At 40.6% G+C, this 24,865-nt stretch overlaps 1 protein-coding gene and 1 pseudogene across 1 annotated transcript; one reads left to right on the plus strand and one right to left on the minus strand.

Annotated features, from left to right (window-relative positions):
• Window positions 1-1,908: 1,908 nt before the first annotated feature.
• LOC105034630 (uncharacterized) lies at window positions 1,909-24,865 on the minus strand. The gene is made up of 4 exons (XM_010909850.4): window positions 24,488-24,865; window positions 24,308-24,404; window positions 2,351-2,503; window positions 1,909-2,279 (listed from the first exon to the last, which is right to left on the minus strand). The coding sequence occupies exons 1-4, from the start codon at window positions 24,621-24,623 to the stop codon at window positions 2,243-2,245; spliced, it is 423 nt and encodes a 140-aa protein (XP_010908152.1). The 5' UTR covers window positions 24,624-24,865; the 3' UTR covers window positions 1,909-2,242.
• LOC140854020 (uncharacterized) lies at window positions 4,504-5,188 on the plus strand (annotated as a pseudogene).

Here is a 24,865-nt window from a genome sequence, read left to right on the forward strand (position 1 = left end):
TCAAATACAATATCATACTCATATTTCTCTCAATCTTAAATGATGAATCGATTAATGAAATATTAAAAATTCTTTTTAATTTTTATTCTGCTTTGATCAAAGGCTTTCTGAATCATCAATTGATCAGAGCAAGTAGGATGCGATCTTCTCTTACCAGAAGTGATCAATGCCATGTTGACTTATTCACAATCTCTATACTCATTCTACCATATCTAGATCACTGCGTACATGACTAAATCATGAATGAATATGAATCAAAATATGGATTCATGTATATAAAGTTCTATGGTAGTCTCAAGTCAAACGATTATATGCACAACTCCCACTATAAGAAAACATCTTTTAACGGGTAAGTAGATTCCATTAATTATCCTTATACTATTATCTAAGAGGCTTTGGGAAATAAGGTGGTCCATTAGATGGTTATTTAAGAAAGAACATGGCATAGAGGACTCATTGGGAAGTTATTTGGAGGTGAGCTTAGTCCGAAGTGGTCTCTCTTAAGATTCCTTTGGAGTTCCCAACTGATAGGCTTGGATGGGATAGCACTAGTGGGTAGAGAGTCAAAGTCCGTAAGCTTTACACACTTCTTAGAGGTTCTATAGAGAGGTAGAGGGATGCATTGTGGGTTTGGCGGGTAGGTCTTCAATCAAGAGTGGCATTTTTTCTATGGAAGCCGGTTTGGAATCGATTACCATACAAAAGATCCTCCACCGCAGAGATATTCCCATCCCCTTATTGTAAACTATATTATGGAGACTGAAGAATCCGTTGACCATGTGCTCCTCAAGTGTCCTAGAAAAACATAGATTTGAAGCCACGCTTTCATTTTTCTATCACCATCCGTCCAAACTTGGAGTTTGGAAGACTTTCTTCCCACCTAAAGGGGTGGGAAATCTCCAAAAGGTTGCAGATTAGAGGTTTGTTTTATTGTGCTATATTACCTATTACATACATAATGCCAATGAAAGTCCTATACTTATGTCTTGAGAGCTGTACATTCTCGGACGTCATGTGGGCTAAGTCATTTAAAGGGTTGATATAGTGTTTGGAAAATATAGTGTTCTACGCCTACAGATTCTACATCCCGCGTGGTTCGCTTCACTTGGAAACCTCGACCCTGAATTTACTTAACTTCAACTTCGATAGCAATATGAAGAATAAAGGTCTAATTGGTAGAGCAAGCTTTATCGTTCAGGATTCCACATCGTGTTTCATTACAGCAAATAGTTCTTTCCTCTTTGATACAGCGATCCTATTAGCTAAACTGAGGGCTAAATGAGAGCCGATTGTATACCACGATGGTTTTACAGGTAGATCATATCATATTGGAAAGGAATTCTAGAATAGTTATTAGACGATCATTTTAGAAATTCTCTAATCATCCATAGACAATGGATATTAAAACTCCAATCAAATATCACTTTATGTATTATCAAGCATATCTTTAGAGAGGCTGATAGAATGACTGACCCAATGTCCTCTTATGTGGCTGACTCTAGACGATCAGAGTTTTGAGACACCTCGTATCTCAACAGATTATCTTAGGATATTTTGTTGATTGATGTGAATGATTGTATACAAACTTTGCAAAGCGGCTGGGTTGACACGAGAGAGAAGAATTAAAAAGAGAGAGATATATAATAGGGACGCCATTTTACCGGAGACCCACCAACCAGACCACGATAGATGGTTTGGGTGAGGATTTTTCATAATCAGATAAATTCAGAAAACACTCAAATATAATTGAGGGTAACACCCCTCCTGCCAGCTTGACAAAATAAAGTGTTGGGCACCTGTAAAACTCAATGCTAGGCACCAGAAAAATGGTAATGATGCAGTAGATCCATCGCTCGTCATATCTCAGTTCACACAAACATGACGCATTGCAATTCCAACCAAAAAAAATAAATAGGAAAAGAATGAAACATACTAAATAAAAAGGTGGAGCATATAGCATGACTAGGATTTACTTGGTTTCAGTCAGTCTACCTGGCCACTCAATCAAATTTTTCAAAACTAGAACCAGAAGCATAACGATTAATTCGAGACCCATGTGAGCATCGCAGCATCTCCTTCATTTACAGAATGCTATTGACATACAAAATGATAAAACTACACAAGGTTCTTTTCTTTTCCCTTTTTTCTTGGCTCTTTCTTTTTCTGTTTTTATTTGTCAGTGACCAAGTCCACGGTCGCTTTATCTTTACATGTCCACTTCAAATGTGGAAAAGATTTTATCTCAATCTTCTGAATGGCACGTCCAGTAGATCAGCCCACTGCAAGTATTATCAATGTTAGATAGCATTCCATGATGAGAGATGCATACAGTGGAACTAAGCAGGAATACCTGATCAAGACAAACACACATTGAAGGACACCAGCAACCCCTGTCCACACAGAAGGGCCCTTGTCTGTGAGGGCGTCTTGTATTAGCAAACCTACCGCTGCAGCAAGAGAGACAAAGGACACAACATATGCAACAAAGAGCCAGAGCTTCAACCTGTAGCGGCAAGAATGGAATCAATATCATGAGAGAGGCAAAATGTAGAGTTCTGAACAAATACTGATCAAACATTCATCATCTAGTGGCAAGAATTAACAAATGACTAGATAAAAAGACAGCCCAAATGCTGAGAGAATGAGGGAGCCAATCTAAAAGAGTAATACAGAGGGAAAAGTACCCCAATATTGCTTGATTCAGCCCACCAACCTTACCATATTACTGATTTTGTGCATCATGCAAATAAAAGGCCGTACCTGTATATCTTTTTTCATAACAACCCTAAAGAACCATCTGTCATTAAGTGCATGTTTGAGAGTACGTTTGTGCTCGTCAAAAGTGATTTTTAATTTAAAAATAGATTTTTGGATGTTTGGTGATAACCCAAAAGTAATTTGAGACCGCATTAAGAATTTCCTAAAATATGATTTACGTAAAATTGACCTCCTCCCGCTTTCCGTAGATGCAGTCCTACAAACCAAATATCACGTTTATGGATAATTTTTTTTTTTATGAAAATAGTGCGCTATCCCTCTATACCCTTCGTGCATCCACTTCTTCTCGACTCTTTTAAACATATCAGGACTCTTCTTCCCTGACTCCTAAACGTCTTAAACTCTTCTTGAGATAAATTTCTTAGGTTATTCTCTTTTCTAAAAAGAAAAAAAAATCATGAGAAGAAATCTATCATCTATCTTCTTTTTATCTTTTCTACTTTTGCTAGAATACAAATTTAACTCATCGTTATCCCCGATTTTCGTCTTCCCAACGCCTCTCTTCTTTCCATCTCTTATATTTTGATCAGAATCTTTTAAAGCAAAGTATGGCTTCACGCTTCTCTTCTTCTCCTATTTGAAATTAAGTACTAACCCTCTTGGTCTCGCATTCATTCCCTTTTCAAACAGCATCGCCAATGAAATACACTGTAAGTTTTCTCTGTCCCATCCCTCACTATTCCTTTTTTGCTGCCAATCCCCTCTAACATAGCTTTGGAGATCTAGATATAGGGAAGTACCACAGGTTTGCAACATATCCTATTATAATAGAGTAGTTTCGTCCCATTTTCCAACTAAAGTCAGTAGAGTCCACGGCAATTTCTCATCCCCACGCTAGCCACATACTTTTTCTTGTAGAAAAATATATTGACCACATGTTGTCATCATAGGGTGCTCAGTATTGATGATGAATAGCCACATCCCAATATCCTTCAACTTTAAAATAAACTAATTTATTTATCAAAGCGTCTGGTTGATTTCTAGGCACTATTTCACCACCAGTCATCATGTATTATTGAATTGAACAAGTGACAGGGCATGTGGCCCTTCATACTTTCTTCCTAAAAAATTCTTAAATACATATCATTGAATACATCTGAAATTGCATTGCAAGATTGATGCTTCAAACAATCCCACTCTTTATAAATACATAGCAGGACCTTTCAAAGGTTTGGTTGTATAGTCTCCCAATCTCTAATGGCTCACATTTTAACAGCCCCATATCACTGCACCAGGAGTCAGCATCTTAGCAGCAAATGAGAACTTCTATGTTTTTGGCTTAGAAACCTCAATGGCTTGCCCACATGTAGCAAGAGTTGCAGCTTTGCTCAAATCCATGCATTCTAATTAGTCCCATGCTGCCGTTAATTAGTTCATGAATTGTGAAAGAGGAATACAACTAATGCTATTTATCATGTCCCATTAATTAGTTCTATGTAGAAGAAAAGTTATTTCTTTTTAAAAAAAAAGAAATCCACGTAAGTCAAACAAGCAGCAAAATTTTTTAAAATTGAAAAAAATAAAGGAAGTCTTTTTTGGTTTAAGAAATACCTACCTGCCTACCTCTCTGTGTCTTGATTTTTATAATAGTTCTATTCCTCCTAGTCATTAGTTGTTAAATATTCTTTTCTAAATCCTTTGATCCTTCTCTACAAATATTTTTAGCTGTTAAATTTTCAGCATTTATATTAATGTTAAATTTTGAAATATTTTGGTAGTCTTGAAATGGCAAGTGAGCAGAATATATCCCATATTTCAAAGGCACAAAGTTCAAAGACAACAAAAGGTAAAGGGAAAGCTATTGATGATAGTAACGAACAAGGGATTAAGAAAAAGGCAGTCTGGGATAGTAAGAGCCATGCCATTTTTGTTAAGCACTGTAAGGAACTTGTAAGGGCTGGGTACAGACCAAGTACCCATTTCACAAAAGATGGATGGAATTTATTGGTGAAAAGATTTAATGAGGTGGCCAAAAAAAAACTATGATAGGATGCAGTTGAAAAATCATTGGGATAATGTAAAGGAGTGGCAAAGTTTAAACACTTTAGTGGATAAAGAAACTGGATTAGGTTAGGATCATGCAAAGCAAACAATAGATGCTCCAAATGAATGGTGGGAAGAGAAAATTAAGGTACGTATACATATATATATATATGATATTTGATTTATATATTTCGCTATAATATTTATAATAATGAATATTTTTAATATTATGCAGAGAAATCCAGAGTGGGCAAAATACAAGGACAAAGGACTTGAACATTCTTTTGACTTAGATGAATTATACATGGACATGGTAGCCACGGGGAGGCGAGCTTGGGCTCCAAACTCTGAAGTTCCACTTGAGATATCAGAAAATACTGTGAGGAGGTTGGAGATAATGATAGACAAGAGGATACATCGGAATTAGAGAATATGACTTCTAACTTGGACCATAGGGGACCTCACCAACGATCTCAACTCATAAGAGAGCAAGGGAGGCAAGAGGATCAGCATCGAAGGGTAGCAACCAATTATCTACAGCCTCTGCTTTGAACAAGACAATTGATCGACTAGTTGATGTTGTGGAAAGTCGTAGCATGGCCACCTCAATTAGACATGACCCTTCTGGCTGTAGCATTTCAAAGGTAATAAACTTGCTTAGCACACTCCCAGGAGTTGAGTGCGGGACTGATCGCTTTTTACTAGGAACTCGATTGTTCTTGCATTGTGAATGTCGAGAGATGTTTGTTGCATTGGCTAATCCAACTGTACAGCTTGCTTGGCTTAGATCATTTTATGACAAAGAGAACAACCATCTATCTATCGGCTCTTAGTTTTAGATTATTTCAATTTCTTGACTTTATAATGCAGACGTGATTGCTCGAGACTCTGTTGAATTGTTATTGGAATAAGTTTATTATATTTAATGGATCATGAATACTGTATTCTCAACACTTACTATTTGGTTAGTTTTGAAAATAGTATTTATGCTTGGATGGAAATTATTCTTATAATTTTGTAAGATCATGATGTGGTGGTATATGATGTTTTGGTAGGTGCATTATCATTTTTATATTTTTACATGCATATAAATTATAGTAGTTCAATTTTATATTTATGTTTTTTAAGACATATTGTTAATTGATTATGATTTGGGTTTTTTTTCGATTAATGACAGTAAATATGAATCAGAATGAATGGACTGATTCTTTTCGACTAAATAATAATATTGAAGAGGAGAATAATGAAAGTAATATTGAGCTTGATGTACTTGTACTAGCCAGTATAGCAGCATGTGCTGATTATTTTCTCAAATATATTTATAAAGAGCCTTGTAGAGATTCTTCGTATGTTGGTCATGTGTGGGTTACGGATATTTTGAATGGACTTCGTAATAGATGCTATGAGCAATTTTGAATGGAGAAACATGTGTTTCAAAATCTTTGCAGTCTATTTAGAGATAAGTATGGCTTGACAAGTACTAGAGAAATGAGTGTCGAAGAACTAATGGCTATATTTTTGCTAACCTTAGGCCATGGGGTTGGTAATAGATTTGTTCAAGAACGGTTTCAACATTCTGGGGAGACTATTAGCAGACAATTTCATAGAGTTCTTTAAGCATCAGAGAAATTTGCATTTGATATGATAAGATCTCCACCAGATTATAATGATATCATCCCTGAACATACCCGACAAAGATAACAATTTTATCCATATTTCAAAGTAAGGATTCAACACGATATCTTATTCTTATATACCAAAATTATACTTTTCTTCATTTTCATTATCATCTCTATATATTATATAATGTACATGACTGTATTGGTGCTATTGATGGAACACATGTTCGAGTAATGGTTCCTGTGGATAAGCAAATACCATACATAGGGAGGTAATCTTATTGTACACAAAATATTATGGCAATATGTGGTTTGATATGTGTTTTACATTTGTCTGGGCTCGTTGGGAAGGCACTGCTCATGATACATGTATATTCATCGAGGCTCTGCGAAGACCATACTTAAATTTTCCACATCCAAGAGGTGGTGAGCATAACAAATAAATTCAATTACAAACTTTAGTATTGGAATGAATAATTAGGAATGAATAATTATTCTATTTGACATAATATTATTTATGTTTTGATAGAAAAATATTATATTGCTGATGCGGGATATCCAAACATGAAAGGGTATTTGGCACCTTATAAAGGAGAAAGATCACATGTTCCTCAATTTCGACGTAGGAGTCAACCATTACAAGGTCCAAATGAGGTATTCAATCAAGCTCATGCATCACTCCAAAATATTATAAAACGTACATTTGGAGTTGGAAAAATAGATGGGCTATACTTAAGCCAAATGCTTCCATATAAGCTGGATGATCAAACAAGAATTATTGTTGCTAGCATGGCAATTCATAACCACATTAGAAAGCACGCAAAGCATGATGAGTTTGATAAAATAGATAATGATGATAACTATATACCATTTGTTGTAGGTGATCTTAACCACGAGGATATTATACAAGAGCCCATACCAAACATTATGGCACAAAATGATAGCTTTATGGCTCAAGTACGTGATAGAATACGTAATTTGTTAATGAATAGATAGGTATTGAAGTATGTTAGTATAACCTTCTTTGGATTGAACATGCTTAACAATTATTTATTTAATTTTATTTCACTTTTATATTAGATATGTAAAAAAAGTGTTATAAGATTTTTATTAAATTTATTTCATCATGGTACTCATTTATGTCACATCTAAATAATTTTAGAATCATTTTAGATAGTTGTCCTTTTTGGTCATTTTGGCATTTAAAATCAACTTTTGCATTTGCCAACCAAACACACAACTAACCACTTCTACTATTTCAGAACAGCTTTTGGATCTTCACAGCCAAATAATTTACAGCAAAAAATTGATTTATCTTGAAACAACTTCTGATCTCAAAATGCAGCTTTTATCAAAAACTGCTTTTTAACCAAAAGCTACAGCACTTCCAAACAGACCCTAACGAGTGCTCACTTTCAGTCTTCAAACCATCTTTCAGGGTTGTCTCAAATGCAATCTCACTCTGTGTTATATCCACCACTCATGACCATAATCTCCTCGAATTGATGATCATGGAGTTGGATAAGTTTACAATCACGATCATGATTTTAGAATCATCTCAAGTTTTCATGAACCTAATACAGTCATTATCCTTACAAGAAGAAATCATATGGCTTCAAGAGAAAGTATTTGATCCCAACATTTTAGGCACATTTCAGATCTTAGTTTCCCTTTTGTAATTTAATCTTGACTTCAAGCACTCAGTCTGCAAAAAGGACAGCATTGCGATAACTTGCCCAGGACTACTTTGTGATATCATTCACGATTCTCTTTTCTGAATCATAAGTTTGATTTTAATCTCCTAACACTCATCCAATTCTGATTGTTACGATGTTACTTTAATATGAAAGTTGGATATGATCTCACTTAAACGATAAACCAAAGAAATCATTCTCAAGTTTCTTTGTCATCTTTAATTGGACCTAATCAAGATTGTAATGCTAATAATGTTTTATATGATGTCTTTGCTCCACTTTCAATACCATGTGGTTACCTTAAGAAATCAGCACCTGGACTCTCATCTGAACCTTGATTTTATATAAGATCATAGTTCAACTATATTTGATTATGAAATACTAATATGCTCTCATACAATTATAGTAGTAAGAACTTGAAAACAAGATCTTTTAATTTCAACAATACTATGTCATATGATCATGTAGAGCACATTAAAATTTCATGATCGAATACACAACAATAGAAATATTCAATTCTAATCATAACCAGTCATCATTGGTTTTATTTATGCCATTGTTCTACCATGATGTATATATGAAATCCATTCTGATCTTGAATCTGGCCTCTTTTTGAACAGCATTAATTCATCCATCTATGAGCAAACAAAGCAGGATCTGGATCACATTTGAATGCATACCATTGTCCATCATAGATTTGAAGCTGTATATCAGGCTAGACCATGATTTTCGCTTGAAAATCTGAACACTCCTTTTGTTGATGCTTATCTTGCTTCCTTGATCTAAATCTCAAAATAAGCAAAACCTCACAGTCATGATAGTTGTAATTTTTTGAATATAAAAGCAAATCACAATATCATTTTGAGATGTTTACTTGCTGTGATCTTCTAAATATATAGCAAACTCAATCATGTCACTGGTCCTTTGTATCTCTTGGATTTTTCCTTCAATCCATCATGTCAAATTTGAAATTTCTAACCTTATTCAATGGCCATTATCACATAAAAGATTTCATCAGAATAAGAGTGCTACCATAATCTTGAATATGGTACATCTCAGTTCATGGTGAAGGATATATAATCCTGATCCTGATTAAAAGCAAATTGCATAACTGTAACCACCACCCTAATGAAAAAGGAAAAAAAACAAATTGTATTGTCTTTTGCAAAAACATTGTTCTTGACATATTAACAATAATTTTCTCCATTTCCATCTAGTCTAGTTTTTCTAACACAGGTAAAGAGAGAAACTGTTGCAATCACATAACTCATGTAACTTCCTTCTTATCCATGCTTTATTTTCATTTGACTCAAGGTTTTAAGTGTCAGGTGCCAATCTCATGATACCATGGCACTGGCATGGTACTTGCCATGCTTATCAGTGCTTGGCACACATCAGCATGGGCACAAGCTAGCACACACCATGAATGCTTACACCATTAGTAGTTTGTGTTTACTAGAAGCACCCAATCACAACCTCCAAAACACTCCACAGCTTTGTCTCCAACTTTTGGAACTCTTCTAAGCCACCACCAGTCCATTGCTAGCACGCAAGTTGTTCATAATTACATTTGTGCTACCCTAAATACTCACAATGGGGATTTGGACATCCTATGCATTCAGTTTGAAATTGCTGGCCCATAGTCAAACCCCTCTCACCTAGAGTCTGAGCCATGGTAGCCAGGTCATTAACTTTTAAATGTGCCCATTAAATTCTGTTATCCTATACATTTTAGCCTCTGCTACATGCAGCTAGCAAGTTACTCAATTATCAAAAGTTTCCTTTAAGATATCAGCCCACTGAAAAACTACCGAAGCTGCCGAAACATAGAACTTAAATACAAATGATTCACTGATATTTTAGTTGTTATTAGATTTCAGATATCCCCAACAAGATAGATATTGCAAAATCACCATGTTGGTGCCTTAAAACAAACACCAATCTAGTTATAAGTGTCTTTTAGTGATATATTGGACTTCAATACTATCATTTGGTACATTGCTACTGCACAAAAGGTAGGGGCAAGCCAAGACAACAACCATATCAACTAAACAATTACTGCTTGTTTTCACCAATGCAACTGCTTGTGATAAGAAATTAAATTTATGAAGGAAAAAATAGAGTGGAAAGGTTTAGGATCAAATAGAGTTGAAAGGTCGAGCACTTAATAACCAATTATAGATAGCAGCCCCTAAAAAGCTCCACACAAACATCAAATGCTTTTTACTTCTAAATAGTCTGCCAAATATACGAGTTTCTTCTAGGGACTCAGGAAGCAAAATTTGAAGAAAGACATCCTAGCTGCCACAAGAATTGCAAAATTTTCTGAGACACCTCTTAACAGCTCCATAAATGCCCTCGTTAAGGCTTTGCAAATTTCACAATAAGCCAACAAGAAATAACTAAACCCCTTCTTAATTTCATTAACCATAGCCAGTGCAAGATAGATAAACCAAACACCAACTCGACCTTATGGCCAAGCAACTGGCGTAGGTGAGCCCCCACGGACCTAACCAACCAATGAAATGCATCACTTGAACTTTGCTTAATTAAATTGTGAATATTCCCAACTATGATACCGAAATGAACCTTGATCACACTACAAATTAACCATAATTAAACATGCATCACCACAATGTTCTACCAATTTGAAAATAACAACTCTTATAGAGACTTGACCAGATGTGTGTATACACCTTAGGCACCCTCTTTAATGGCCCTCTGCATGAATGAAACCTCCAATCAGGGGCACAAAATAACTTAATTCACCAAAACTCCCTTACCAAAGCCATAAAAAGTCTAGAAGTACAACAGAACCATGGTCAACCCTAGGTCAATCCTGGGTCAAACCGTGGTCAAACAATACCTATATCTTATAGAATACCTCCAAGACTTCTAGAATCAATTCCATTATCTTTTTTATTTGACTTTCATAACTTCATGTTAAAAATAGAAATTTGGGTCACAATGGTCTTATCAACCAGCATCTGACCATACCTGAGTCCTGGTTAGACCAACTCAGATTGATCCCATCCAAACATACTCTTGTAATACCTGCTTTATGCCTACAAAAAGTTTCAGTTTAATCCAAGTTGTCTAACCCCATTTTCCAACAAACCAAAGTTGCCTACTCAATAAGGTTTAATACTTGGTCAATTCTTGTCACCCAGTTTTGTGGCATTTTCACAGCGACTCAACCAGCTGAGCCATGCCATCCATTTGTTTCAGAATTGACCATTGGATCAGTTTGTGCTTCTTAAAACCAAATCCTAGCCCTTTATGAACTGTGATTCATGTGAAAGTCTAGGAACCCATCAACACTTGACGTTTGGACTCACTTAAGCCATTTGACCTTTAAAATTCACTAGAAGGATTAATCTCAACCCTTGAGCCAGCCACTCCTCACCAATAAACAACACCACCTCCATGGAATAGGAAAGGGAAACCTTTCAGCTCTTTTGAAATCTTTTGATTTCTTGGCCACTTTTTTTTCCAGTTATAGCATCTACCCCTAGGATTAGGCAAGGAAACTGGAAATCTTGTGGAAACCCTGCTGCCATTGATTCTCCCAACCGTTCTCCAATGCTCTAAAGCCTTGAATTCACCATTAAGACCTCCAAGAAACAAAGGTCTAGCCATCTCCTTCTTCTCCAAGTCTAGATCTATAGCATAGATACAAGAAAGTTCAAGAGAGTGAATAAAGGAGCAAGGAGCCCTTAAATAGCATCTCAACAAAGAGGAGGGCTCCAAAAGGGTCCTTTCGCAGAAAAACAGCACCTCAAAACCACCACCACACTGGAATGAGATTTGCTTCCTTCCCCTCTTTTAATTTGAATATTGTGAATCTTTACTTCAATAGCATGAAATTTTCTATAATTAATTGCTTATTGCTTAATGAATAAAGTCAGATTTGATTCCATGAATTTTCCTAAGTTGTTAGTTCAATTTCTTACTTATTTTCTTGTTCTTTTCTTGACTTTTCCTTTCAGTCAGTCCATCTAAGGGAAGGTAGGGCCCTTTGACCTCACCCTCAAGCCATCCTCAGTAACCCCAACCCCAAGTTAGACCTCTTAAACCTTGCATGCAACCCGGTCTAAGGCCAACAAGGGTTTGATTTCTAATATGGAGGCAATACACGTGAATGCCAAGCAACTAGGCTTACATAGTCATGCCCTGGTCCTTGAGTGGTATTACGGTGGTATCATGGATGCTCGGATTCATATTTGGGATGTAGATTTGGAGGCATGCTGAACCATATGCTGTGAAAAGCTGGACCATATGCATGCTGTGAAGAACTGAGCCATAGGCATGCTGTGAAGAGCTATCCTGATATGAGTTGAGATATCCCGAGCCTCATTTATGCTAATAACAGATATCTTGAACCTCATTCATGTTGATAAGAGGTATCCTGAGCCTCATTTATGCTGAGTTGAGATATACTTGACCATCTCCATACCAAGCTGAAGTATTCTATACTTAGCCATCTTCATGCCATGGCAACCATCCACACCATACAGAAAAGGCCAAAAACAATAAAGACCCCCATGTGGAAGCATATGAAGACTAAAATTTCTCCACACTCTCAGCTCCTGATTGACAACCTATGTAATTAATAAGTGAGACCCTCATGTACCATGACATGACACCACTCATTCAATTTAAGAAGGCCAACAGGTCAAGCACGATCCCCAAGGATATTCAAATCCTCCACTCAATATATTACCAGTAACAGCCTCCTCACTCTACAGGAGCGATTAAGGGCTGGATTATCTTGCCCACAATGACATGTGCAATGGCCCTTCAATCTCAGGATTGCACGATCATACAACTGTGTGATCAGCTATTCGACATCTTCTATATAAGCAACCAAAACCCCGAAGATCAAGGTAAGTCAATCAATCCCTCTCAGAGAACTCATTGCTGCTCCTATTGCTCTCTGAATCTGACTTGAGCGTCAGAAGGTCCTCGTCGGAGCGAAAACCTCCGGTTTGGACTTGTTTTGCAGATCACTTCAGCACCAGCATCCCTGCGCGAGGCTCAGCCACCTTCTCTCCAATCTCGACCGAATCGAGCAACAACAAATAGAGGAAGGGCCTATTTTCGCATCATGCCACCAAAGAAAACTACCAGCAGACAATCGAAACGATCTGCTGTCCCTCGAACTGCCACTGGTATCGGAGAAAATCATGCACCGGCATCACAACAACCGGCCCCTCCACATGGAGGGCTCGGTCCATTTTTCGGGAAGCCAAGTGAGTATGCGATAGCGCCACGCAAAGTTTCTTCACAACATTCCAACGATGCCTCTTCCAAAAATGGGGGAGCCTGTGCCGATAGTGAGACCCCCACATCACCATCACCACTAGCACCACCGCCTCCACCAGCCGCGGAGATAAATGCGGATCAATTCAATGCCTCGATCCGACGAGTATACACCTGACCATTGCGATCTAAATGATGCGGCGGAACAACGATGCGCGGCGAAAGACACATCTTGCTCCCGCACCCATGTCAACCTCGACCTTTATGGCATTGTGCCCGCCACCTACTTGCAATGAAGGCAGAAAAGTCAATAAGACAAGGAAGAAGATACGAAAATTCTTCGATCCTCAAATTATTTTATTTTTATATATATTTTTAAAATTCTTGAGCAGGCTCAAACAAGGAAGGAGATCACGACGCTGAAATAAAAATGAGACAACGAAAATTTTTTAATTTTCAAATCCAAAAATTGAATTCTTAGAGGGATCCAAATAAGAAAGGATATTACAATATCCAGGACTACAGCAGACTGGAATCCAACAAAAGAGGAGACTCCCTCAAGTTTCCATAACTCAAGACCCTCCTGATAAGAGATTTTCGAATTGCCATTCGATATTTTATTTCTTTTCTTGCTAGCAGAGCTACAGGATCATGAACATCCGAGCTGAGGATCACGTTTGAGCCAAAGAAAAAGGGGAAAAAAAAAGAAGAAAGCCCAAAGCCTGTCCAATGGAACTTGATGTGCAATAATGCTCGTCTCATCACTCCACGTTATGATATAAAAAAAAAATGAAGAGAAAAGAAAAGAGATAGAGAAGCAGGGGAAGAAAAGGAAAAAAAAAAGGGAAAGAGGTGGCGGCCAAAAGCCTCCCCTCAACCCATCACGCATCCAATCGACCTCCCTCATGACATCCCTGTGCCTTCGACCGACGCCAAGGAGGGCATCGACAGCCCCATGGCTCTCCTCCCATGTGCTCTCGTGCATCTCCAAGGCCGAACCCTGCTGGATCGACGTCCCGACTCTTCCTGCGCGCCCATGAGCGTCAAGCCCCATCGAAGCATCGGAGCAGGGGCCACAAAGCCTCCCACACCGTTGCACACGTCGCCGACCAGATTGGCAATCCCAGTTCCTCCCGCACACCCACGCACCTCCGATGCCGACCTTGCCCAGATCTGCCTTCTGTGGTGCTCTCAACCTCCGAGCTCGCCACGCCCACACGTCCTGTCGCCGACAGCGCCAAGGCCTCCTTGCGCATGTCCGACCTCCACCGATGTCTAAGGCTCCCACCTCCAACATTCAAGCTCCTAGATCCATCGATCCGAGGCCTCCTTGTGCATGTCCGATGTTCGTTGGCTCCGAGGCCCCCTACGGACAGCTCCATGGCCTGATCCTTGCCTCCAAAGTCACCCACCGTGCGCATGTGCGATCTTTGATGACAACCAGCATAGCCTAGTGGTGGACGATCAGGATCCTCAGCCCTTGCAACGCGGCAGACGTCGACGAATGATGGGAGCACACCTGGTTCATCTCCTGCAACCAACCACTCCTCGCCATCTTAACCCGCAGCAGTATAGGCCCCTCGAGTTCGTCGCCTCTAACCTTGTCACTATGGATGCCAAGGGGCTCAACGTCGGGGTCTTCTGCGGTAAGTTCCTTAATTGCTAAGATTGCCTCAGTTGGGCCCATGTCCACGACACCCAACTTCGCTACAGCGCCTCCTCAGCTAGATCCATGGCAAGGTCAACCGCCAGATCTACTACCACGATGAGCCTGCCGAGGGGCCCGAGCAGCAGCGACCATTGGACCCTCAACAAAATGCCCCTGAACGAAGGAACCTCTGGTGCTGGCAGCAACCGCCATGAGGGCATGGTAGGCATCACTACTAAAGGGGTCTTCGAGAGACATGCGAGATAGAGCTACTAAGCCACAGTCATCCATGGCTACCCTAATTTCCTCTTCGGCCTCCCATCTGCCATGAAGTAATTCCCGAGGGATACGCTCCCCGATGTTTTTCAGGGTCTTGATCAACTCTTCATCACTGCAACTTCTGTTGCAATCTGCTACTGTCTTCCAGGCTGGTACAAAGGAGCTATTTCCAAAAAGAAAGCTGAGCCGAGGCCAAATAAAAGCCCATCCAAGGTGATCATGCCAATCCGAGGTAAAAGCATACAGATCCGAGGTAAAAATCTGCAAATCCGAGCTAAAATCTGCAGATCCGAGGTAAAAATCTGCAGATCCGAAGTAAAAATCTGCAGATTCGAGATAAAAGCATACAGATACGAGGTAAAAATTTGCAGATCCGAGCTAAAATCTGCCCATTCGAGATAAAAGCATAAAAATCTGAGGTAAAAATCTACAGATCCGAGCTAAAATCTGCAGATCCGAGGTAAATTTACAAATTCGAGATCCGAGATGAAATCATGCAGATCCAAGATGCAGGCCAATCTGAAGCAAAAACAAGTCCAAACTGAGACAAATAATAAGAGTCAAGCCAAATCTAAAAGCTCCCAAACAGAGCTCACAACTCTCATAGTAAAAAGTTTTCAGACCTTATTTATTATCCTGCATTGTTCTTTTTGAACAACAGATCTTCAAACACTTAAGCTGGAGTGGAGGTCAATCCAAGACCACAACGATGATGTGAGATCTATATCATTAAAGAGACGACCTCCCAAAAAACTAACCTCAAAGGGTCAACATCACCAAAAGGCCAACCTGAGCAAAATAGGATAATATCAGTCTAATTACCTGTTGTTTTAATTGAAAAATCAAAAGATCCAGCTAAAGCCAGTCTGATAAATCCTCTCATCTTTTATGTGCAGGTTCGTAACTACAAATCTCAGACGAACCCCATCGATCTCTATCTGGACCAACTCGTTAAGTTTTTCTCCGAGCCGTACTCCTGCGGAGGACAATCTACAGGACCTCCACAGCCTGTTGAGTTATCTCCGAATTCTCCAGCCCGTGAATCTCTATTCAAACCAGCTCATCGAGTTTTTCTCCGAGCCATACTCCTATGGAGGACAACCTACGAGACCTTCGCAGCCCATCAAGTTATCTCCGGATCTTTCAGCTCATCGGTCTCTATCCGGACCAGCTCGTCGAGTTTTTCTCCAAGCCGTACTCCTGCAGATAACAACCTACAAGACCTCCGTAGCCCGTCAAGTTATCTCCGGATCCTTTAATCCGTCAATCTCTTCCGGACCAGCTCGTCGAGTTTTCTTCGAATCATACTCCTGCGGAGGACAACCTACGGAACCTCCGCAGTCCGTCGATCTCTATCCGGACCAACTCGTCGAGTTTTTCTCCGAGCCATACTCCTACGGAGGACAACCTACGGAACCTCCAATCCATCGAGTTATCTCCGGATCCTTCAGTCCATCGATCTCTATCCGGACCAGCTCATCGAGTTTTTCTCCGATAGTACTCCTGTGGAGGACAACCTACAGAACCTCCGCAGTCCATCGAGTTATCTCCGGATCCTCCAGTCCGTCGATTTCTATCCGGACCAGCTCGTCGAGTTTTCCTCCAAGCCATACTCTTCGAAGGATAACCTACGAAACCTCTGCAGCCCATCAAGTTATCTCCGGATCCTCCAGTCCGTCGATCTCTATCCGAACCAGCTCGTCGAGTTTTTCTCCAAACCATACTTCTGCAGAGGACAACCTACGGAACCTCTGTAGTTCGTCGAGTTATCTCCAGATCCTCCAGTCCATCGATCTCTATCCAGATCAACTCGTCAAATTTTCCTCCAGCACGTCGATCTCTATCCAGACCAGCTCGTCGAGTTTTTCTCCGAACCATACTCCTATAGAGGACAACCTAAAAGACCTCCGCAGTCCGTCGAGTTATCTTCAAATCTTTCAGTCCATCAATCTCTATCCGAATCAGCTCGTCGAATTTTTCTTCGAGCCGTACTCCTACAAAGGACAACCTACGGGACCTCCACAGTCCGTCGAGTTATCTCCAGATCCTCCAACCCATCGATTTCTATCCGAACCAGCTCGTTGAATTTTTCTTTGAGCCTAACTCCTATGAAGGACAACCTACGAGACCTCCACAGCCCGTCGAGTTATCTCCAGATCCTCCAGTCCGTCGATCTCTATCCAGATCAGCTCGTCGAGTTTTCCTTCGAGCCATACTCTTGTAGGACAACCTACAGGACCTCCGCAATCCGTCGAGTTATCTTCGGATCTTCCAGCCCATCGATCTCTATCCGGACCAGCTCGTCGAGTTTTTCTCCAAGCCGTACTCTTGCAGAGGATAACATACGGAACCTCCGTAGCCCGTCGAGTTATCTCTGGATCCTCCAGCACGTCGATCTTCATCCGGACTAGCCTTTGATCGACTAAAAATGAGCTGTGCACAAGCTGCCTCTCGCATTACGAGAAGCGCACACACTGCCACTCATAAGTTGAGCTGAGCATAAGATGTCACTCGCATGATAAGTGCATAAGATGCCTTTGCGTGAAGAGCAGAACAGAGATGGACATCCTTAGGCTTGAGGCATCATATCAGCAGTACTTTCGTCTGATTCTTAGACTCAGGAGTAGAGGAATAGTATTACGGTGGTATCATAGGTGCCTTGGATTCATGTCCGAGACATAAATTTGGAGGCATACTGAACCATATACTGTGAAGAGTTGAGCCATATGCATGCTGTGAAGAGCTGAGCCATAGACATGCTGTGAAGAGCTATCCTGATATGAGCTGAGGTATCCTAAGCCTCATTTATGCTGATAAGAGGTATCCTGAGCTTCATTCATGCTAATAAGAGCTATCTTGAGCCTCATTTATGCTAAGCTGAGGTATACTTAGCCATCTCCATACCAAACTGAGATATTCTATACTTAGCCATCTTCATACCATGGCAACCATCCACACCATGCAGAAGAGGCCAAAAATAATAAAGACCTCCACGTGGAAGCATATGAAGGTTAAAACTCTCTACACTCTCAGCTCCTAATTGGCAACCTATGTAATTAATAGGTGGAACCCTCATGTACCATGACGTGACACCACTCATCCAATTTAAGAAGGCCAACAGGTCAAGCACGATCTCCTAAGATATTCAAATCCCCCACTTAAAATATTACCAGTAACAGCCTCTTCACTCCACGAGAGTGATTAAGGGTTGGATTATATCACCCACAATGGCATGTGCAATGATCCTGCAATCTCAAGATCGCACGATCATACAACTGTGTGACCAGCTATTCGACAGCCTTCTATATAAGCAGCCAAAGCTCCGAAGACCAAGGTAAACCAATCAATCCCTCTCAGAGAATTGGTTGCTGTTCTTATTATTCTCTGAATCTGACTTGAGCGTCGGAGAGTCCTCCTCGAAGCGAAAACTTCCGATTTGAACTTGTTTTGCAGGTCACTCCAGTGCCAGCATACCTGCGCAAGGTTCAGCCGCCTTCTCTCCGACTCGACCGAATCAAGCAGCAACAAGTGGTATGGACATTGCTTTTGCTTAGGGCAGTTTGAGTGGTAGATCCTTTCACCAATTGTACTGTTGACCTTACCCTACCCTTTAGTTCCCTTCCAATCCTTTTTCCTTTTAGTTTATCTTTTAGGTTTCAAAATTTTTAGACCTAGGTATAAAAAGTATGGGGCAACTCCAAAATTTGACCCAACTGCTGGTTGGCCCACCTCGAGCCATGTCCATAATGTTCATCATAATAAAGGCATCTCAAGACAAGATGAAAAGGTTAGCAGAAAATGAGATTTCCTTAGGGGCTATTACTTGGTGCAATGGTAAAAGGCTTCGGTTGACAAGCACAATGGAACAATTCTGAGTCCTGTGACAGCCAGTTTGGGCAAAAAATTACCAAGATTGGGTTTGTCCCAAACTTACTGCTCTTAGGACCCTGGATTACCAGCAGCATAGCTGCGTAATGCGCTTTTTCTAGGAGCGGTGCTCTTAATAAGATTGTATGCTGATTAATAAAACAAAAAATCTTCAACACCACAACAAAATTGCAACTCAACAAAAGATATTAAAGAGCTTTTCCTAGAAAAGTTTTATCCATCTAGCTATAGGACCTTCTAGGCTTCATAGCAATTGACATATCCCCCACCTTCTTAGACATGAATATGTAATGTCTAATGGAATTTGCAAAAGATCATGGTTACTACAAAAAAAAAAAGCACCTTATTCATCCAAAATAATTTTAAGGTGATTAAGCCAAATTATTACAGAAATAATTGACTGATTTGTTTTTGTCTCAACCATCTAAAGGTACCGCATAGGGGATAAATCCCTATGGCGAAAAAAAATCCACAAAACATATAGTGGAAAAGGCCCATCTATCACTAGGAACAAGAACCGAATCTATAGCATTGCGAAAATCAATCTCAAAGAAATTAAACAAACCAACTTAACTGATAAATCCTTAACCACAGGAATGTTGGGAAAAACAAGAAACTCCACCTCGTTCTATCCATTGTCCACTTAGATATCATGAAGCAAGAGATATTATAAAATTTGACTGAGTGCCATTTCGAGGTGAATAGATAATTTCATGACCTCTAAAATATAGCTCAGGCATTACAAATTTCACTAACATAGTGTCATTACCATGTTCGCATGTTAAATCAATATTCGCATGCCTTATCTTGGCATATTAAGTTGTCTTGAGTTTGTTTTACAATCAATATGGGAGTGAAATTAAATGGGTATTGTTGGGTATAAAATACCCCCCAGCCGAAGTTCGTGACAGGAGTGACCCTCCGGAGATTCTACCGACTTCCGACCTTCGGCGACATCTCTCCGAACCCCTCTGGCGGCCGAGCCTTCGCAACACTCCCAAGTTTTGCCGACGGATAAGCCCCCACCAGCGTCGACCAGATTCTTCGCGACGGACGGACTCCACCCAAGTTTCCACAGCGATCGACCACCTTCTAGATTTCGCCCGGACTCCTACGGGAGCCGGACTTCGTCCCCGACTCCGGCTGCAGGAAGACTTCGTCTAGACTCCTACGGGAGCCGAACTCCGCCTCCGACTTCAACTGCAGGTAGACTTCGTCCGGACTCCTACGGGAGCCGAATTTCGCCCCCGACTTCAACTGCAGGTAGACTTCGTCCGGACTCCTACGGGAGCCGGACTCCGCCCCCGACTTCAACTGCAGGTAGATTTCGTCCGGACTCCGCCCCCGACTTCAATTGCAGGTAGACTTCGTCCGGACTCCTATGGGAGCCGGACTCCGCCCCCGACTTCAACTGCAGGTAGACCACGTCCGGACTCCTACGGGAGCCGGACTCATTCCCGACCCCGGCTGCGGGAGGACTTCGTCCGAACCCCTACGAGAACCAGACTTCATCCCCGACTTCGACTGAAGGAAGACTTCGTCCGGACTCCTACGGGAGCCGGACTCCGAGCTCCTACTGCAAGCAACTCACTCTGAGTTTCCGCTGCAAACGATCTACTTCAAATTTCTACCATGAGCGGTCCGTGCCGGATTCCCACCGTAAGCCTTCGCCCAAGCTTCCATTATGGACGAATTCCTTTCGGATTTCTGTTACAGACAGGCCTTGGCCGAGACTCCTCGACAAATGATCCCATCCGGGCTTCTACGAAGACCGGACTCCAACCGAACTTCGACCGACAGACCTGGACCCCCTGGTAGGCCGCAGTAACGGCCACGACTCTGCTCCACTTCCTGCAACAGATTCCGCGTGGCTCCATCACTCCCTGGCAGGCCGCAGTAACGGCCACGACTCTGCTCCACTTCCTGCAACAGATTCCGCGCGGCTCCACTCCCTGGCAGGCCGCAGTAATGGCCACGATTCTGCTCCACTTTCTGCGACAGATACCGCGTGGTTCCTCCACCCTCTGGCAAGTCGCGACAACGGACGCCGCTCCACTTTCCGCAACAGACTCCACGTGGCATGTCCCGGTGATGGCCACGATTCCACTCCACTACTCTTCGCAACAAACTCCTCCTGACCCTGAGCAGCCCACTGCCAGACGGTTACAAACATCGCTATCAGTCTATTGCCCCCTCCGCCTATAAAAGGGGACCCCAGATACATTATTCTCTAAGCTCTAATTTCTATCCCAAAACTCTGCTAAAATTTTCGTTCGAGCACTCCATTCTTGTTGAAGCAGAGAACTGACTTGAGCGTCGGAGGGTCTTGCCGGAGCAACCCCAACTCCGGTTTAGACTTCTTTTGCAGGTTCCGACGGCGACCGCGACTCCCTCGACTCCAGCTTCTCCGACGCAGGCGGCTTTTTGCACCAACAGGTATGTTCTTACAACTTTACGACAAGAAGATGGTAGTGTATGACCTTCATTGCTTATAACCCCATCCATCTTTGACAATCAGGATTGTTCATGGTTACGGTTTTGTTCCTCAATCATTGCAGAAAACTTCAACTATTTCCACACAAGATGCTAAAATCATCACACCCAAGTTTGTCTTTTCTAAAGCTAAATGTGTTGTTTTCAAGAAAGATGGTGGTCATTTACATGCATTTTCAAATATAACTAACAAAACACAACTACAAGTTATAATGAGAACATAATTAAGGTCTATTCACAGGAAAGTTTGAGTTTTCTTAGAACATACAGTTAGCGTTCAATTCTTTAATAACAAGGCCACAAAAAGGCTTCTCAAAGCATTATATATGGAAGTATTAATTTGAGGATGATAACCTTGTTAATTTAAAAGACTTCTGCAGCATTATATAGCCCCCGCCCTCCAGAAATTTAAACACAACTACTCTCTTAAATATGACAACAATCTTACAATGCACCATGGGAGATAAGATCAAGGTGTCAAAAAGTTCTAAGAATTCAAAAAACTAAAGAAAACTTTGATCCCCAAAGTAGTTGAGTATCACTCCTCTTTTTGCAACCAATCTCGTACTATCATTCACGTATTGGATGAAGAATAAACATGCAAGAAGAGGGACGTTATATTACTAATTGTTTGGGCATCCACAAGAGAAAACACAAAGGAGCTGGGCTGAAGCAGGATAAAACTGCATTACCCAAGTATACCATATCTGCAGCAGAAGAAGAGGGAAGATAGTAATAAATGGAAAATACTGTTAAAACATGGATACAGGACATGATCAATCCTGATCGCCCTAAGTCAAACTAGTCAAAGACCAAGTTTTAGGACCTAGGTTAGTGTAAACTAGGGTATCCCAATTTCTATATAGTTGGGACCAATCAAGTTGATGGCCGACTCAACTAGTACCAATTAGTACAACACTTGAGATCTGTTAATAAAGAGAGTCTGAGGCTCTGTCTCTTGGTTTCACACATAGGAGAGGGAAATAGAGAGAAACGAGAGGAAAAAGGGCGGAGGAAGAGCTAGGATATGCTTTTCCCTTTTTTTCAAAGCAGTGGCGTTGGTACCAATACTAGTGGCTTTAACCCAATATCAAGCTCAAAAAGCCTACCCCAATCTTAAAATATAAAAAATCAAACTCTGAAAACACTAAATATATACTCAAAATAATAGACAACAAAAAATAAAGCAAAATACAAAAAAAAAAAAAAATAGCATCCCGATAAATCATAGCAACACCAAACTATCCTAAGTGCCAAGAGGACATCAAGACATCCTAGTGACATTAGTGTCATCCTGGTATCATCCTGACCCAGCCCAAACTGGTAAGGGTCCGAGCACCATGACTCAGAACCTTGCTTAAAAATAAAATAAGGCACCATATGGTAAATTACTATTTAAGCAAACCCTATAGTCAATCTAAACCCTTGGTTAAAGATGAAATAAGATACCATATAGTAAATAACCCTTTAATCAAATCATATAATCTAAACTTTCTAAGAAGTCCTTCGTATACTGCCCCATGTTGCAACTTCAAAAAAAATGGTTGCTATTATTTTGTTTTCACTAATAATCTCAAGGTTTTTCTTTACAATTTCCTCAACTTTTGGAGGTATTTCTTTCCCATTAAACCATCATATCGCTTATTTCCCATTAAATCATCTTATGTCTTAGCTACATTACCTCAAGGTTTTGAAAGGAAGAGATAACATCTAGATATGCAATGCTTATTTCACAGACCCATCTACGTACAAGTTGAATCTCCATAGATAGGTTATCAATTTCTTAACATTGGTTATATCAATGGATTGCATCCATTATAGCAGTGAAATCATGTGATATCACTATTTCCATATAATTATCATGTCCCATGAAGTGCACATACACCGACAATTTTATTCACCAAACAAACAAAAATCAAATTACAAATTGAACATCTCCTTTTAATTTTATTCTACTAAAAATGATACAATCTAATGGATAAGGACTACTATTCTCCATTGAACAGAAGCAACCCTTTTTAAAGGACTTTGACCTCTTCTTGCATGGCCATCTAATCTCTCCATCTGCCTATAAGACTTCAGAATATCTGCAACTGCTGCCCGATTTTGCATTAGCAACCTACATATATATTCCTCCCTTCCAACAATAAAGACAAGTTAAACGATATCTACACTTAAAAACCAATATAGAAGCACTCTGAATACATCCTCCCCACAACTCCAACACTTCATGTTTCACTCTTACAGCAAACATCATTTATGTAAACAAGTTAAGCGACTTTTATCCTCCATGTTTGATTCTTCCCCTTAAGAATAAGTCAGAGGCAAAGCCAATAATATGTTTTATGAACAATGTCCCAACATGTACCAAAAGCTACCAGTTAGTTTGCAGCATTACAACTAATTACCGAGTAAAACTGACCAGCAAAAAAAAATTAGTAGCTAGCAAACATCCAGAATCTTGTTCTACCACATATATCAATCAAGTCAGATGACTGTGTTATGATTTCTCTACAAAAGTAACAAGGATTCGCATCACATTAGTTGAGAAAGTGGGATCAAGAAGCTCAAATCAAAGACTGATGGAACCAGTTGAGTAGAGACAAATCAGCAAGTAGATAAAGCAAGGGAACGATGGATTGGGCTGGTTGGGAGAGTCGGACCTCCATTCGCTGTCCCCATAGGGAGAGTAGTAATCGTAGCTGACATCGTCTCTGTTGACGCAATTGAACATGAGAGCCGCCAGAGACGCGAAGATTCCTGCGGAAACCCTAATGAGCACGGGAAGATCAAGAAGAGCAGCGGCTTTGGAAGACGACAGGATGATTGGGTGGGTGGCCTACCAGGGAGGTAATGGAGGAAGGAGACCTTGACGGCGCTGCAGACGACGGCGTCGACCCAAAACCACCAGCCGGCCCCGAACACGGCGCCGGCGATGCCGGGTCCCATGATCTCCCACATCAGCGACAGGTTGTCCATGGCCTCGCTCGCTCTATCCCCCTTTTCTCTCTGATCTCTTCTTCTCTCGTCTCTCTTCCTCCAACTCTATCTCCGGCTGCTTCGGTCGATGGCAAAGGTTTTTACGGGTATCTCCTTTCTTGTGGGCTCTTATCTGCTATGTATCTTTTGCCTGCACTCATCGAATATCAACAGCTAGTCTCACTGGGAGTCGTCAAAAAAAATTGTAAAATAATTTAAAATCTCGCTAGAAGCAGCCATTT

The sequence above is a fragment of the Elaeis guineensis genome, chromosome 15, assembly GCF_000442705.2.
Source record: "Elaeis guineensis isolate ETL-2024a chromosome 15, EG11, whole genome shotgun sequence".
Classification (NCBI taxonomy): Eukaryota; Viridiplantae; Streptophyta; class Magnoliopsida; order Arecales; family Arecaceae; genus Elaeis; species Elaeis guineensis.

Bases quoted from the DNA above. Each gene is read 5' to 3' on its own strand.
- LOC105034630 (XM_010909850.4), bottom strand. From the start codon at position 24,623: ATGGACAACCTGTCGCTGATGTGGGAGATCATGGGACCCGGCATCGCC. The intron at 2,504-24,307 runs GTCCGACTCTCC...TTGCCGCTACAG, and splicing joins TATGGGGACAGCGAATGGAG to GTTGAAGCTCTGGCTCTTTG. The intron at 2,280-2,350 runs GTATTCCTGCTT...TAATACTTGCAG, and splicing joins TGTGTGTTTGTCTTGATCAG to TGGGCTGATCTACTGGACGT.